Source organism: Panthera leo, chromosome A2 (genome assembly GCF_018350215.1).
Source record: "Panthera leo isolate Ple1 chromosome A2, P.leo_Ple1_pat1.1, whole genome shotgun sequence".
NCBI lineage: Eukaryota > Metazoa > Chordata > Mammalia > Carnivora > Felidae > Panthera > Panthera leo.
In genome coordinates, this window is record NC_056680.1 from 1,145,793 (window position 1) to 1,163,520 (window position 17,728).

The 17,728-nt window shown below is 63.3% G+C and overlaps 1 protein-coding gene across 1 annotated transcript; it reads right to left on the reverse strand.

Annotated features, from left to right (window-relative positions):
• Positions 1–7,568: 7,568 nt before the first annotated feature.
• On the reverse strand, positions 7,569–17,051 carry KLF16 (Kruppel like factor 16). The gene is made up of 2 exons (XM_042927819.1): positions 16,523–17,051; positions 7,569–7,989 (listed from the first exon to the last, which is right to left on the reverse strand). The coding sequence occupies exons 1-2, from the start codon at positions 16,992–16,994 to the stop codon at positions 7,688–7,690; spliced, it is 774 nt and encodes a 257-aa protein (XP_042783753.1). The 5' UTR covers positions 16,995–17,051; the 3' UTR covers positions 7,569–7,687.
• Between the last annotated feature and the right edge of the window lie 677 nt (positions 17,052–17,728).

Here is a 17,728-nt window from a genome sequence, read left to right on the forward strand (position 1 = left end):
GCCGCCATCTTGCTCCGAGGCCCCCGCAGGCCCCCGGGACGCCGCCGCAAGGGACCCCGGGAGCGGCTGCCCGCAGCGCGCCTGATCAGAAACTCCAGCCCTCGAGGAACCGAGGCGCTTCGCGGACCCGTGGGCAGGGACAGGTGGCCGCGGGAGGAGGGACGGAGGGTGCGGGCGGCCCCGCCTGCGGCCTCCAGGGGCTTCGCCGGCGCCGCCGCCGCCGCCCGGCCCTGAGCTATGGCAGCAAAGCCATCTTGAGCCCGAGGCCCCGACGGCGCCTGGGCTGTCTACTGCGCGCCTGATCAAAAAACAACAACAACAACAACAACAACAACAACAACAACAACAACAACAACAACAACAACAACAACAACAACAACGAAGTCCGTCAGGACCAGCTGTCATGCATTTGCTATTAATTTGCGTTTTAGGAACACGTTGCCCTGAAGTGCCCCCTGCTGGATGAGGCGAGCCCTACAGGCGCGTCTTGTGCCTGGGAACCTGCTCCGTTTACCCCTAAAGCTTACCTCCGCCCTGGTGTGCAGCCGACTTGAGTCAATGAGTGTTTCCTTTCTCCCCGCTGGACTCTTGTCCCGGACCCACAAGAATCCCGTTCTCACTCATTCATGTGTTCACATAAAACCGCGTGCCGAGTGTATACCAAGATCTACCCTAGATGCTACCTTGACCTGGACAAATGAGCGATATGGTGGGGAGGGGAGGGTCCCTGGAGCCTGGAGGGTTAGGCCAACATCTTAATGAAAAATTGTAAGAATGCGGCTCCTGGCTGGCTCAGTCGGTGGAGCGAGTGACTCTTGATCTCAGGGTCCTGAGTTCAAGTTCATATATATATATATATATATATATATATATATATATATATATATACAGTATATATACGTATGTATATATATATGTATGTATATGTATATGCACACACACACACAAGTATATAAACGTATATATAGTATATATGTAAACATATTTATAATCCATACTATGTATGTTGGTGGGATTATAAAACGGTGCAGCCAAAATAGTATGGTCGTTCCTCAAAAAGTTTAAAATGGAGCTACCCTGTGATACAGCAATCTCACTTCGGGTTGTATATCCAAAAGAATGGAAAGAAGAATCCTGAAGAGGTATTTGTACACCCCTGTTCACAGCAGCATAATTCGCAACAGCCAAGAGATGGGAACAGCCCTTATCTATCAACAGGTGAGTGGGCACACAAAATGTGGATTGTCCATGTAATGAAATGTTGTTATTCAGCCTGAAGAAGAAAGGACATCCTGCCACCTGCCACCACGTGGACGGACCCGGAGGACACTGTGCAGAGTGACAGAAGCCAGACACAGAAGGGCAACATCCTGTGTGACCCAGCTCACAGGGGGTCCCCTGGAGGAGCCCCGTCCACAGAGACAGAGTAGATGGTGGGAGCCCAGGAGAGGCCAGGGGACAGGGAGTCGGTGCTTCATGGGGACTGAGTCTCAGTTTGGGGAGATGGAAAGTTCTGGAGATGGATGGTGGGGGTGGCTGCACAGCAGTGTGCATTTGCTTAATGCCAGTGAACTGTACTCTCGCAAGTGGTTAAAAGGGAACGTTTTGTTATGTATTTTTACCGCAATTACAAATTAATTGACTAAGAAGGACGGTAATGGAGGGCAGGTGGGGTGGAGAGGGTCAGAGACGACTCTCCAGAGGACACGATCTGATTTTTGTCCGAAGTCTGTCTGGTGGCTGGTCAGTGGGCCCTGAGGGCGGAGAGCCCTTGCCTCTTTGGCCAGATCACCGAGAGCCCCTGGTTTCAAACGCAGTAAGCGTTGACAGTGGAGGGTGCACGGAATATTGCGGGGGGGGGGGGTGGATTCTGAGCGCAGACACTCTTTCTTGAGCAAGTGTCCAGGCAAGAGGCAACCTGCGGCTGTGAATGTGTGAGGGTGCTTGTTGTCCAAACCAGGAGGGCAATGGGGAGCCACAAAGGGTTGGGAGCCACGGAGGAGGATGAAGTGGGGTTTCTCCAATTGACAACCACATTTCTCCCCGAGGGTCTCCCGCCACGGCAGCCTCACAACATTTTCTATCCCCGACAGCGAACAAATTTTTTTCACACCTGCCTCCACCCACCCCTCATCGGACTAAGGGAACCTCAGGGCCAGGGCCCGTGACCACAGGACCCGGCTGGACACAGGACCTAAACACACATCTGTAACATGGATCAATGAATGTTCAGGGAAGGAATGTGTCCTCAGTTCTAGGCGGGTGCGGAAAACCGCATGTGATGTGTGCTAACTGGGATAAGACTTTAGTGACCGAAAACAAGAAATGCGGGCAGGGGTGGATGGGACAACAGGGCATCCTGGACAAATTCTTCCCCGCTTCGTTCCCTTTTTATTTAGGGGAAGTTCACATTAACAAAACTAATCATTTTATTTTATTTTTTAAAATATTACTGTTAAGTAACCTCTACCCCCCACATGGGGCTTGAACTTATGACTCTGAGGTCAAGAATCACATGCTCTACCAACTGAGCCACCCAGGTGCCCCCCAAATTAATCATTTTAGAAGTGAAAATTCAGCACCTGGGTGGCTCAGTCAGTTAGGCATCTGACTTCAGCTCAGGTCATGATCTCAAGGTTTGTGAGTCTGAGCCCCGCATCAGGCTCTCTGCTGACAGCATGGAGCCTGCTTGGGATTCTCGGTCTCTCCCTCTCTCTCTCTCTCTCTGCCCCTCCTGCATTGGCACTTTCTCTCTCTCTTAAAAATAAACATTAAAAAATTACAAAAAAAATAATTACTTGATCTTAAAAAGTGAGAATTCAGGGGCATTTGGTACATTCACTGTTCTGTGCAACCGTCACCTCTGTGTAATTCCAGAATATTCTGAAGCCAAAAAGAAACCCCATCTCCATCAGCCATCACCTCCCCCAGCACGCCCTCCCCCTCCCCGCCCCCCCCCCAGCCCCCCTCCTGGCCGTGGACGAGCCCGTTCTGGACGTTTCACACACGAGGACTCGCACCCCGTGTGGCCTCTCGCGTCTGGTTCCCTCCCTGAGCGTCGTGTGTTCAGTCTGTCCCGCGGCGCGCCTGTGTTCAGGGTCCCGTCCGCGGGGCGCCGGGTGTGGGCGCCTCGCTCCTGCTCCCGGCCGAGGGATGTGCGCGTGCGCGGTGGACACGGTCATGTCCGCTCACCTGTCAAGGGCCCCTGGCTGCGGCGTCTCTGGGCGGCGTGCTCTGTGCTGCTGTGCAGCGTGTGTTTGCTTTCAATGTGCGTGTTTGGGGACTAGGTTTTTTGAGTGCTGTACTAGCTTTTCAAATGATATAAATCTGTTGCCGCCCGTGTTTAAAACTTGGGGAGACGTTACCTAAAAGTTGCCATCCCAGCCTCTGTATGAACAGTTGGCCACCCTTGGGGTCCAGCGGCTGGTGATTGCCACCGACCCTCCCAGCCTACTGCCCTCCTCACCTCAGCCACCTGAGGCCCTGAGGCCCCTCATGCAGGGGTCTCTCAACACCCGTCATCGCCAATAACAGAAGGGTGCGCCCCTGAGAGTGGTCTGACGGCGCGTGCGAGGTGAAGCGAGGGCCCCCCTCTGCGAGAGCCCGCCTGGTCTCCATCCACGCCCGAGGATGGCCTTGGTCATCCATTCAGCAAATATTCACCGAGTACCTACTGTATGCCAGACACAGTGCTAGAAACATCGGTGAACGAGGCAGAGATCCCGACCCCGGTGGGAGTAGCGTTCTCAATGGGGGAGACAGACAATCGGAAATAAGTAAATGATATAGCATGATTTAAGTGCTATGGGGTGGGGGGAGTAGAACAGGGTAGGGGACTAAGAGGTGGTCCGTGTAGTCCTCTGAGGACGGTGGGATATGAACAGTTCTAAAGGGGGGAAGGGTATTCCAGGCAGCAGGCACAGTCTGTGCAAAGGCCCTGGGGGCAGCACCAGGCCTGCGTGTTGGAGGAACCGAGGGGAGGTCCGCGCGGCTGGAGCAGAGTGGGCAAGAGGGAAACACGGAGGAATGGAAGGGATGCGGGGGATGGGGGCAGGTCGCACAGGGCCTTGGGGACTTCCGTGAGGACTTAGGCTTTCACACGGCGGGAGGTGGGAGCCTCCGAGGGCTGTAGGCGTTAGGGGGCGGGACCTGACTCGGGCGCTCACGACCGTCCTCTGGTGGCCGCTGAGGGGAGGGCGGACGGGGGCGGGGCGACGGTGGGGCCGCGCGACCCCGGGGACCAGGGCGGGGGGGGGGGGGGGGGGGGGGGGGGGGGGGAGACTGCCTGAGATGAGGAGACGAGGTGGTGGACTGGGTGGACGCCAGGACCGGGTACAAGTGGGCAGATTTCGGATGTGCTCTGAAAACTCCGGGGAGATTTCCTGATGGAAATGGGTGTGGTAGTGAGACTGAGTCAAGGTCAAGGATTTGGGCCTCCGCACCAGGAAACATGGAGGTACCAGTGCCCGAGGGGGGGGGGGGGGATGGGACTGGGCGGCCTGGGGGTGAGAGTTGGCACCTTCAGGGTCTGGAGTTGAGGGTGAGGTCCTGGTGTCGGACCAGGGAGTATCGTCTGCACACAGGGGAGGTGAGCGTACAAGCAGCACAGCCAGAGGGGAACATTAGCCTGGGGGGGGGGGGGGGGGAGCATCGGGGAGGGTCAGGGGTCCCCGAGGCCGCATGACCAGGGAGTGTCGAGAAGGCAGGAGGGGGACATCTTCGAGCTGTTCAGAGCACGTGGGATGGTGTCCAAGAGAGACTGGAGGCAGGGGCTGCGTTCCCCGAATTCCAGGAACTCTGCCCAAAGGGGCAGAAAGGCCAGAAGGGCTGGAGAGGGACAGTGGGACAGGGGTCCAAGGAACAACGTCGGCGGGCCTGCGGGGCAGAAGCCGGTAGAAAGGGGGACAAAGTGAAGCAGGAGCTAGGGGATGCAACAGGGAGGCCGACCTCGAGAAAGGGCGAGGGCCACCTGCGCGGCCGCCAGGGCCGGACCCCGGACCCCGAGGAGGGCGCGGCAGGAGCCGGCGGTGCAATGACAGGGGCGGCCGCCAGAGGGCGCAGCCTCCGCCTTCCCCGGGGACGGACTCCGGGGAGGCCCTGGGGAGGGTCTGGCTCCCCGCCCAAGCCACACCCGCCCTCGGGGCTCGGGAGACCGCTGGAATCTGGGTGTCTATCTCCTAGGAAGGGGTCCGAGACCCTCATCGGCTTCTCGGTGCTCCCGGGGACGCCAAGCCCTCACCAAGGGGCCCCCCCGCTCGGCCGCCTCCAGTCGGGAGCTGGCACACGGCCGGCGTGCAGAACGTGGGCAGCCCCCTGGGCACAGGGGCCAGGCGGGGCACAGACAGCGGGGGCGGGGGACACTCTGGGGAGGAGTCCTGTCACGCCCACGAGCAGCCCCAGCGGCGCAGGCTCCCCTGCCGCCCGGCTCCCGGTGCCGGAAGGGGGCGGGCGCGGGACGCCCCCGGGCGCCGTGTCACCGCGCCTCGGTTGCCGGGTAACCGAGCGGGAAGGAGGGGGGTGCAGCTGCGAGAGGCGTGGGTGACACGGGACGGCAGCGCGCTCTGCTTCCAGCAGCCCCCTCCCCAGGCCTTAGGGCTGAGGGGGCGTCATCCCATGCCCCCACCAGGTCCCGAGATTCAGGGCCCCACTGCCTCACTTTCTGCAGCGGGACGCTGGTGACCTGGGGGCTACCCTGTTGCGTGGGACAGAGGCTCAGAGAGTTCTCCGGTTGAAGGCCAGAGGTGAGAAAGACCACACAGTCACCAGAGTCGGGTTTAAAAAAGGGCTTGTTTAATTAAATACAAGGAAAAGGCCAGGCAGGGCAGGGTAAGGTGGGGGGGGGGGGGGCGCCACCTGACAGCACGAGTCCCTTGGGGCCCTCCCCTTGAGATGCCACAGCGAAGTGGCTGGAACCGGGTCCCAGTGACCTCCAGCTCCTTGGGGGAGGAGGGGCACAGGTCTGGCCGGACCCCTGGACATGGGAGAGGGGCCAGGGACGAGTCCTCGGCCTCCTGGGCCCTCAGACCCACACTTCACGTCCTGTGGACAGGCACCAGCCAGGGATGGGACAATCAGGAGGACGTCCATAAAGACATAAAGGAAAATGGGACCCCAGCCTGCCCCCACAGACTAAGGCATCTCACCAACACTGCTGGCAGGGAGGGTTTAAGGGCACGAATGGGCCAGCCCTGCCAAGATCTGCCCAGAGACTGGGCCAGAAGACCCTTCCCAGCCCAGCTCCAAAGGGCTTCCCTGGCCTCCTCCCCAGGACCCCAGGCACCCACCCCCTGATCCTGCTAAGGCAGGTCCAGTCCACACCGCCATCCAGATCCCCAGCCCCCAGTGGGGAGACAGAAGGGTTCTGGAACACACGTGGGTGCCAAAAACCTCCTGCAGCCAACAGTGGGCGATAGGTCCTTTCAGGGTCTTGGGACAGGGACCCTGGGTCTGTTCCATTCTAGGGCACGGCCCTCAGTCCCTACCCAAAATGAAATCCGACCGAAGCCACAGTGGGAAGACACCAGGAGGGGTCATGGCGCTTACCCCTCCCTACCATAAGTAGGAATCATACAGACCTTCCCCCCAACACCCACACCCCCTGAGGACAATGGACCACCCATGGGGCCCAGATCAAGAAAGGGATTGGCGCCTGAAAAAATATTCTATCCGGTCCAAAAAAGCGAGCTATCCCATGGGGTTCAGGGGTCAGCCCTCATGCTTCCTGCCCTTGCAAAGCAGGACCTCAACCTCTGGTCCAGGGGCACCTGCAGGGAAGGGCTGCCCGATGCTCAATGACTGTCACGGTCCCAAACAGGAGGGATTGATTGTCATGTGATGCTATGGAAGGCCAATGCTGGGGACTCTACCCCGAAGGGAGCAGTCCTCACTCACACACTCACACACCCACCCAGAGGGGGGCCGCTCACCGGCCCCCTCCTTCCTACCAGCAGAGACAGAGGAAAATAAATAAGCAGGCATCTGCCCCAGCCCGTGTTATCCACCTTCCCCAAACGAGAGTCAAAATGCTCTTTGGAAGAACCCCTTTCTCTCCCTCCCTACCCCAGTTTTAGGAGCAAAACCTGGACCCTACTGCCTCCCCCCTCCCGGCCTCCCCCCTCCCCACCCTGCCCCCACTGCTGGGGAGCTGGGTGGCAGGGCAGAATCTGTGGACACCTGAGATTGAATACCCGGATGGGGGCGGCTGGAGCCGCACCCCAATTCCCTGAACGTCTCCAATGGCTTTCAGTGGGGTGGGGGGCCCCGGGCGGGGTGGGGGTGGGGCCGCGGGAACCCCCGGTTCATCTATGGCTCTTTGCACACATCATCCCAACCTGGAGAGGAGGGCTGGGGGGCCAAGTCTGAGCACTGGTTACGTGCCCCTTTCCTGGGCCGCTCCCCCCAGACCCACCCTCTCCGAAGCAGGGAGGTGGCGATGGGGGGAGGGGAGCGCCGGCCGGCTGCCCACCTGGGGTTCCTGTTTAACACATAGGAAGAGAGTTATCCGACATGGCTATTTACACACACGGGGCCCCAGCCACCCCTCCCAAGGGCCACCCCCCCCCCCCCAGTGTCGGGGACACCGGCCGTCGGTCCGTGGCCCGCCCCGGGCCGTGGACAGCAGGCGTTTTGCTGGTGCTCCAGGCCCAGGCCCAGCAGGGGTGCGGCAGGGTGGGCTGGACTAGGGCCCTTACAGGCCAGAGGGGGCCGGGCTGGGCGCGGGGCTGGGCGCGGGGCTGCCCGCCAGACTGCAGGGCAGCGAGTCGCTGGGCGAGGTGCTGCGGGCGCCCGGGCGCCGGAGCAGTTCCGGGCGGAAGCCGGGGTGGCGGCGCGCGTGCTTGGTCAGGTGGTCGCTCCGGGTGAAGCGCTTGGAGCAGAGGGGGCAGGGAAAGCGCTTCTCGCCGGTGTGCGTCCGGTGGTGGCGCGCCAGCTCGTCGGAGCGCGCGAACTTCTTGTCGCAGCCAGGCCAGTCACAGGCAAAGGGGCGTTCACCTGGGCAGAGGAGGCAGAGGGCAGACAGCAGGGTCAGTGGAGGGGGGGAGGGGGGCGGGGCAACTCGTCCCCCCCCCCCCCCCCGCGCCCCGGTTCTAGAGGCTGAACTCCGGGCGTGAATTCAACACGTGGAAATGTGCAGAGGAAAGCCCCACTCGCTTCAAGAACCCCTGATTAGTATTCCTGCCCTTTCTTTCCCATGAACTCGTAGTAATTCCACGAGCAGTTTCCGTGCGTTAAAAGAAGACCGTGCGGAGCCCGAGCCCTTCCAGGCCCGCCCCCGCGGCACCACCGCACCGCCTCCGTGACATCCGTGACAGGGTCTCGCGGTGCACGAGCCACACACACGTGCGCGCCTGCTCGGAACGCATGCGGGGTTTTGCAGGGGCTTCTCCCGATGCAAATGGATCCCGCCGTCCCCACCTCCACCTCCGCTCTCCTTTGGAGCTTACCGGAGGCTCTCAGGTGTTCACAACCCGTTGGCCCTCTCCTTTTGAAAATGACCACCCCGGACGCAAAGTCGGTGTGGGGGTGCCTGGGCGGATCCCCGTGGCCCAACGACCCCCTGACCCTCGTGGCCCCTCTATAGATGGAGAACACGTGAAGGGCCTCTAGGGCCACCTGCAGCCCCACACGGGGGCAGAGGGAGGAGAAGGGCACGAGGCCCAGGCACAGACGGCCGCCGGGAAGGGGAGGGCCTGGAGGCCACGGCCACTGGCCTCACCCCGCCCCCGCGGAACAGACCGTGAGGGGAGGGGCGGGCCGCCACCCTGCAACTTCCTCTGCAGACCCCTCCCACCTCCCCGGCTGGCCTCGCCCATCCTGCCGTGAACGGCGCTGCCAGCCCCGGGCGCCTGTCCCCACCCACCCCTCGCGTCTGGGGTCTCAGCCCCAGAACGCTTCAGCCCGACCCCCAGCGAGTATTATCAGCATCTCCCCGGCCGACCCGGGAGCGCCGAGGGCCCCACCTCTACGCAGGGTCCACCGGGGACCCCGCCACGCCCCAGGCCAAGGGGTGGTAAGCACCCTGGAGCTTGCACCCTTGCGCCCCGCGCCTGGAACCCTGGACTCCCCAGGCGTTGCTTTGTCCACGAGTTCTGGAGTGTGTGTGTGGTGGGGGTGTGGACAGAATGTGGACACTGATCCGTGATGCCCGCACCCCTGTGCTATACCCTTTGTGGCACTGGATGGAGTCCCACATAGGAAGGTAGAGCGCTGGAATTGGGGGAGGCCACAGAGCGGTCAGGGTGGTCACATCCTGGGTTACATGCTGGCCCTGCAGTGATCCAGGCTGACCTTGTCTCAGGGAACACACCCAGGAGAAGGTACACGGTCTAGGATCAGAGAAAGGCTCCCCAAACAGGAGCGATGGTGGAGGTAACCAGGAGCCAGCAGGAAGGCCCACGGGACAGACCTGTGGCCGTGGGGGCAACAGGGTAGGCCAGGGACATCTCTGCTCTGAAAGCTAAGGGACTGTCCCGGGGAGAACCGCTGGGGAGGGGTGGGGGAGGGGAGTAGGGGTCAGAAGAGGCAGAGGGGCTCCTGCCATCTCCCAGGGCCCAGGAAAGAGCGGGACCAAAACCTCCCCTCCCCCACCCCTTCTTCCTGGCTACCACCAGCACCAAAGGAGGAGGTGGAGTCCAGCGGTCCCCCCAGGAAGATTTCTTGTGGGTTGCCTGTGGCTCAGGCTCACGCCTGGGGCAGGGCATGCCCCAGGAGACTGTGAATCCAGGTGAGCTGTCACCTACCCCCGGGGGGGAGGGGAGGTTACACAACTATGCCCAAGACCTCGCAGACCCTAAATCTCTGGGGCTGCACCCTTCCCTGGAACAATCCAGAAGGCAGGGGGAGGGGTCTCAGCAAGGGCCTCGTCTACGGAACCACGGAGCTCAAAACAGCCCGGAAAGGACCCCTACCCCACCTGGATGGCGGAAGGCTTGGATCTGACAGTTCCCCGGGGCTGCAGTCTGGGGGAGGGGAGTCCGGTTTTGGAGGCGGGGCTGCTGGCTTTAGACCAGACCTGGTGCCAGGGGGAGCGGCGCCCCTTCCGAGGGGCGTGCGGTCCTGTCGCCATCTTGCAGGGCGCAGGCGGGGCGGAGGGGGGGCGGGCATCCCGCTGCTGGCGCGCCCCGCAGTTGGCTCACTTCCCCATTTCGGGCGGCGGGACTAGTACCCGCCTCCCAGCCTCCCCTCCTCCGGCAGTTCTACTTTGCAATGAGCAGGTTGCAAGAGCGGTGCCAGCGCCCACTGGGGCAGGACACATGCAGCCGCCGGGAACACAGCTGCCGCACGTAGCTCGGTGGCGGCGGGGACATCCGCAGCCCAGCCGGCCTCGCTCACGTGGTCCCGCTCCCTCTAGGGCGGGGGGGTGGGGGTGGGGGGTCGGGGTCGACTTGCCGCCGGCTGGACGCCCGCCAGCCCCGCCCCACACCCAGTTGCTGGGGCGCTCACGTGCACACGCGGGTGGCGGAGACCTGGGCGCGGAGGCTTCCCGCCGCCCCCACAACGTCGAGCGAATGCCTGCAAGATACCAGGCCCTGTCACCCTGCCACAGCCCACTAGCCAGGAGGTTGGTGGGGAGCAACCAGGAAGCTCAGAGCCGGAGGGGACCCTAGGTACGGCCACCGGCTGCCCCAAAGCGGACTGGAACAGGGACTAGAGGAAGATGTGGTGGGCGGGGCCCTGGTGGACATAACCTTTTGACTTGGGCTGGGGTGACCTCGGGACAGTTGGGGCCACCACAGTGCCGTGCAGGCTCAGAAAAATGGAGGCCAAGAGGTCCTGAGACCTGACACAGGACAGAGCAAAGGTGGTCCCTGAGCCAGGACGGCTTGGCCTGCGTGGGGTGGGTGCCCCACCTCCCCCCGCAGGGCCAGGGGCCAAGGACCAGGGCTCTGACAACTAACCTTCACCGTGACCTCCTGAGGTCATCCCTAGGGGTAGGGACGGGTGTCTGCCAGCTGACCGGAACAAACGCCCACCTACCAGGAAGACTGCATGGGGGAGGACAAGTGAGGGAGCACTCTCGCAGAGCTACAGAAGGCGGGGAGCAGCTGAGACTACCTGAAGACGGCCCCCGAGTAGTCCAGAAAGAGCCCAGAGAGCAGTTCTGGAAATAACAGCAGAAAGGTGGAAAATAGATGCTGAGGTCTGGAGAGCAGGGCAGGGGGTGCCCTTCAAGTAGCCATTATGGCTTTACAAAGACCAGCCCACGGGAGGCTTGTCTACTCTGCGATTTTATTTCATAGTTTTTAAGTGATCTCTACACCCAACGTGGGGCTCAATCTCACCCTGAGACGAAGAGTTTCATGCTCCACCTACTGAGCCGGCCAGGTGCCCCGTTCTGGGATTTTATTATTATTATTTCCTGAATTTATTTGAGAAAGGGAGTGTGCAGAAGCGAGGGGGGACAGGGAGGCAGCGGGAAAGCGAGAGAGAATCCCAAGCAGGTTCCGTGCGGTCAGCGCAGGACCTGACACAGGGCTCCATCCCCGGAACTGTGAGATCACGACCTGAGCTGAGATCAAGAGTCAGACGCTCAACTGACTGAGCCACCAAAACGCCCCATGTTCTGTGACTTTAACCACCCCCTGGGCCCTGCCCCCGAAAAGCCAAGGCTTACCACCTACCCCACCCCACATCCCAGCTCCTCCCATAGGGTTCCCCTTTCAAGCACTGTGTTGATGCCACGAAAACTAAGGCAGGCATCCCCCAGCCATCTCTCTATCCCTCACCTTGGCCTGCGTGGTACCGGGCAGCAAATCCCATCAGTAACGCCTTCACAGTATCTCCAGACCCCACCCTGGCTCTAGACTCCAGCTCCTGCCTGGACTGGTGCAATAGCCCATAGGCTTGGGGCTGAGCCGCCCAGCCTGTGCTCTGCCCTCCGGAACTCCCAAAGCTACTCCCTGATCCAGGATCAAAGCCAAAGTGTTTACCTTTTACCCCGCTGGTGCACTTCACTGTCCCCTTTCTTAGCTTCAATAACCTTGTGCTTAGCATCTCCTAGGTGTGATATCTGCCCCCTCACCTGACTGCAAAGCCGAGGGCACAGGCCTGGCATGCCATGGGCACCTAACGCATCTGTGGAGAGAGTCTGCGGCTGGGAGAGCTCCCAGCCAAGCTTGGGCTGCCGGCTTAACTGTTGGTTCATCATGCGGTTCACCCCTCCTCCCCGCCCTGCCCCCACCCCCCCCAGGTAGGGGCTCCCACTACCATTTGTTTAAAGGGCCAGCCACGTGCAGCCCCTCATCCCCCCTTCCTCCTTGAAGACCCACACTGCCATCACCCGCTTGGCACCCGGACGGGCATCCTTGGCATGGGGGCTCTTGGTGCCTGGGGATGAGAGGGTCACACCGCCCCCAGCCACCCCCCCCCACCCCCACCATGTGTGATGGGGAGAACAGTGCTGGCCAAGGGTGACAGTGAGGGCCGGCCCTCCAGCCCTCACTCCCCTGGCGGCCGGCTCCTGGAACTGGTATCACTTGCCCGCTCCCAGGCCATCTGGGCCACGTTTATCAGGGAGCCTGGGCGGGGGTGGTTATCGCCCCCCACAATGTTGGGGGCCCTCCCGCACTCCCCAGTTACAGCACGGGCACCTAAAGTCAGCTCCAGCTGCTCTCTGCACCCCGCCTGCTACAGGAGGGAGCTCACAGGCCACCCCCACCCCCTCCGGCCTGGCAGTGTCCTACCCTGCCCCCTATAAGCCACCAGTCTCCTGAACCCCACCTGTCCTTAAAGGAGCTCACAGCTCTGCCAGGGGGAGAGGGTGGGATCTACGTCGGCTCAGCCCTGGGAGGGCGATGCCTGCTTCCCCTCCTGGCCTCAGTTTCCCCATCTGCTTCTCCCCTGGGGGGGGCTCTTCAGCAAAGAACACCACCTCTGCTGCCCTGCCCCCCTTTGGGCTGCTCAGTCAGAAAAACTAGGGTTCACCCTAGCCACCTCCTACTCTCTGGGTCCTGGGGCTTCTTACTTGGCCCCGGTTTGTGGGTTGGCCCACCCCTCTCCCTCCCCTACCACAGCCCTCCTCAACCCCTCTCCCGGGACCCTAATCCCTGCTCCATAAACGGATTTTCCTCTGCAAAGCCGGGCCTGCCTTCCTGCCCACCCTCCACCCTGCCCTTGGGATTAAATGGAACCCTTCACCTGCTCTGACCCTCCCCACCTCACTTCTCCACCTCATCCTCAAAACTCATGCCCCAGGGCCCTTGCCCCCATCCCCTGAGGCCAGGGTGTGGTCCCCTCTCTGGGGACACACCCCTTCCTGCCCCACAGGACCCCATGCCATCAGCTGAGAAGCCTCTTCCTCCGTCACTGCCCCTGTCACCCCCTCCCAAGGTTCCAGAATCTAAGGGCACAGGGACTGGGCTCTCCCCGCAGTACCTTGCACACTGGACCCTTACCTGATTTTCCTCAAACGTAAGGAGAGTGGGTTTTAGAGTAAAACAGGGGGTCTCTCCTGGGGGGTGACCTTGCAACTCCCCCACGGGACACCTGTCACTGGTCGCAACCGGGTACGTTCCTGGGATTCCTGGGATGGAGTGAGCAAGGCCAGGGATGTTGCAGAACTCCCCAAGGTGCCCAGGACGCCCCACAGAGAATGGCATCAGCTGTGCCCCGGGGATCAGACCTTGGCCCTAGAAGCTCCACTTCCCGATCTGAGCTCCCTCTTGCCAGGAAGGAGCCTGAGACCCCAGAAGGCGCAGGGCTCACCGCGTGCTCAGAGCTGGGGGCTCTGGGGCAGGGGAGCAGTCCGGATCTGGAGGTTGGGAGAGCAGGGAGCAGCCAGCCAGCCTCTCCTCCCACCCCCCGCCCCATCTCCTCTCATCTCCGTATCCATAGCAACAGCGTCAACTTCTCCTGAAGCTTCCGAAGTGCCTGCCCACCCCACACAGGAGAGCTCTGTGCTGGGGCTGCAGGCCAGGCCCCGGGGGAGCACAGGACAGCCCTGCCCCTGCAGCTGGGTGGCCCTCTGAAAGACTCCACTGCCCTCCCAGCCTCACCACCCCCAAGCCAAGCGGAGCAGGGACGGTGGGGGTACCACACTTGACCCTGGCCAGGCACCTGATCCCAGTCTGTTCATCTGTAAAATGGAGCTAGGCTGGGATTGGCCTTCATTCTCTTTACTGAGAGGAGGAGTGAACCTCAGGCAGAGCAGGGGGAGACAGGCCTCTGGGGACAATCGGCAGACAGCTGACCTCTAATTATTGTTCCTCCTCACATCTGTCCCCAGGCCAGCCCCTGTGAATGGGCAACACCAAGCTAGCCTTGGGGCACCAGGGACAAGCATGGCTTCCCCACCCCCAAGCCAGGTATAAGGGCAGAGACTCCCCCCCCCCCCCCAACTAGGTGCCAGAAAAGCTACGCGGGGCTCTGTGGTCCGGGGTGGGTGGGGGGTCACAGATACACTGAACCCACAGTCTTATGCAGACAAGTGTGTGAAACCCTCGAGAAACAGAACACCAGGGGTGCCTAAGTCCAGGATTTCCAATCTCAGGAATAGCAGGGTTGGCCCAGGAGCTGCGTTCTCTGGGTCCCCACACCATAATTATGAAAGAGGGCTTTGGGAGAGGATACCCGGAGTTACAGTTCCTACTGGCACTAGGGATCCATCCAGGGAGGCCACCCTCCCCTGGGACACTCCCCGGATGAGCCCAATTTTCTCGTTTAAAACATGGATGACAACATTGGCGTCCTGGGCCCAGTAAGGAGTCCCTCTTCTCCCAGGGCTTAGGGAGCCGGCCGCCACTGCCTGGGGGCCTATGGAGGCTCTGAAGCACTCCAGGACACCCTAGAGGAGGGTCTCTTGGGAGCCGCTGTAGGAGGTGGCCTGGCCACCCCCCTTCAACCGACCCAGAAGGGAAAAGCAAATCAGTGCACCAGAGCCTCGCCAGGCAACAATTACCTAGGACAGGCGGAGGAATACAGTGGGAGAAACGAGGTCCCTCTCTGGCTGGTCTCCCGCTCCAGCACCCCCATTGTTCAGACGGGCAAACTCACCTAGCATGAGCCAGGGCTCTGCTCTGACCCCAGCCCCCCACCCAGAGAGGAATCTGCCCTCAGATCCCAATAAAGATGCCTCTCTGTGTTCACGGCCCCCCAGGAGTCCCTCACACACACCTCAGTGCCTCAAAGTGTAGGTAACACCCAGGGACTGCTCAGAAGAGGAAGGATCCTGCAGGAAATACAGATCCTCCCCGCTCAAGTCTGCCCCGGCTGCCCTGTCCTGCCTTACGCCCACTAGCAAGCAGAGCCTGTATGTCCCTGTGGGCAGGATGGGGACTGAACAAGACATGAGGCGGGGAGGGGGGTGGAGCAGGGAGGAGGGCGCCTGGCATCCGAGGCCTTGCAAATGGCCTGAGGCTGCCCCACCACGTCCCCACCACACCACTATGGCCAGCCCTGCTTTCTTGCCCTCTCTCCACAATGAGAGTGTGTCCACAGAGCCAGTGTTGCGACACGAGAAACAGTGACGTTCAGAAGGCAGACTTTCGTGAGCCCTTTACACAGATGAAAAAACTGAGCTCCGGAATAGGTCTCGTGCTGGAGAGGGGCAGGGCTGGAATCGAAGTACATCCTCACAGCCGGTGGCCAGATGCCCACCGCCAGGGCAGGACCGCCTTCCACACTCAAGCCCGGGCCAGCCACCAAGACCCACCTTCCCCCTGACACCCCAAACTCCCAGCTGGAGACCATTCTCAGCGTCGAGGGTGGTGGACCCAGAGGGGGACAAGGGAGGGGGTGACAGGGTGATGACGGCGGCCCTGCCTCAGACTCCTCCGGGCGTCCCCTCGCCGCACCCCCCCCCCCCGCTCGGCTGTGAGAGGTGACAAATGTCGCTGAACCCTCCCCCAAAGCCTGCCTCCAAACGCGATGAGGACCTGACTCCCTCAAGGGTCCCCTTTCAAATTCCTCTCCCCACCCCACCCCGACTCTGGCCCCAACCCTCACTCTCAGCCCCGCCCTCCGCCGTATTAAAACTCATAAGGAAAAAAAACAAAAAAAACCGCGCGGGCACCCCCCCACCCCGACTCCCGCGCCAGGCGCTCTGCTGCCCTCGGGGGTGAATCCTCGATGCCACCCCGGAGGCGGCGGCGCGGCTCCTCCTCCCTCTCCAGATAGGGAAACTGAGACAGGGAAAGGAAAACACAACCATCTCAGAGCTACGTGCTCCAACCACAATATCCACTCCCCAGACCCAAACGCCACAGGAAATTAAGGAGAAACGGAGCCGAGGGGGGAGGGGACGGTCCGGGAGCCCCGATCCCGCCCACGGACCCCATCGCGCCGCGCGCCCCGAGAGCGCCTGCAGCCACCACCGTCGCGCCCGCCAACCGCGCGCCGCCCGACCGCGTGGCCGCCACGCCCCCTGCGCGCGCCCCACCCACCGAGGCCCCGCCCGCCCGGCCGGCGCGGCGGCGGCCCGGGCGCGCCCCCCTCCCCGCCCCCCACGCGCCACGCAGTTTTGGGGTCCCGGAGGGGGAAGGGGCGCAGGAGACCGCGCGCGCGCGCGGGACAGGGGAGCGGGGCTCACCTGTGTGCGTCCGCAGGTGCGACTTGAGGTGTGAGGACTTGTAGTACGCCTTGGCGCAGCCCGGGAAGGGACAGCGGTGGCTCTTGGCGGCGGCGGGCGCGGCGCCGGGGGCGCGGCCGGAGGACGGGGACGAGGCGGCCGAGGAGGAGGAGGCGGGCGAGGCGCCCCCCGGGGCGGCGCCGGGCCCGCTGCGCAGGTCGGCCAGGATGCTGGCGGCCAGCAGGTGGGGCGCGGCGGCGGCGGCGGCGGCGGCGGTGGCGGCGGGGCCCGGGCCGGAGGCGGCGGGGGGCGGCGGTGGCGGGCCCGGGGGCCCGGGTGGGGCGGCCTCGCGGCGCGGCGCGCGCACCTCCAAGCCGGCGGCGGGGCCCGCGCCCTCGGGGCCCGGTCGCCCGCGGTGCACCACCGCGCCGGAGGAGATGGCCATGAGCACGTCGGCAGCGAAGTAATCCACGCACGCCACGGCCGCCGACATGCCGGGCAAAGGCGCGCGGCGCGGGCCGAGCGGGCTGAAAGGAGGCGGCGGGAGCGGTGCCCGTCCGGCCGGCGGCGGCTGCTCGAGTGCGGGAGGCGGAGGAGGAGGAGGAGGAGGAGGAGGCCGGCGCGCGCCGCCGCCGCCGCCGCCCGCGCTCGGCCCGCCCCGCCCCGCCTGACGCGCCCTGACGCACCGGAGCCCGCGGGGGCGGCCGCGGCCCGCCCCGCCCGGAGGACGCCCCCTCGGGGCGCGCGGCCACGCCCCCCGCCCGGCGCGCCCTCCACCGCCCTGCCAGCGGCGCGCGGCCGCCGGGGGCGGGGTCCGGGCCGAAGGAGCCGCCCCCGGCGCGCCCACTCCGGCCCTGGAGCGCGCCCCCGCCTGCTTCTCCAAGCGCGCCCTCCCCACGCGGGCCCCCAGCCAGAGACCCCGCCTCCGTAACCCGCGGCGCGCGCCCCCGGGCCCTTCTCGGAGGACCCCCTCCCCACGCCGGCAAGCTCCGCCCTCCCCCGGTATGATCCTCCCTCCCGGGAGCGCTCCGCCCCGTCCCGGCACGTCCCTCCTTCCTTCCCCGGACGGCCCCACCCCCTCCCGGCGCAGCCCTCCCTCCCTCCCCGGCGCGCGCCCCGCCCCCTCGCGGGCGCGCCCACCCCACGCCAGGGCGCGCGGCCGGCGGGAGCCCGCCCCTTCCCCGGACGCTTCCACCCCGGCCCCGGGCGCGCCCCCGTTCTCGATGG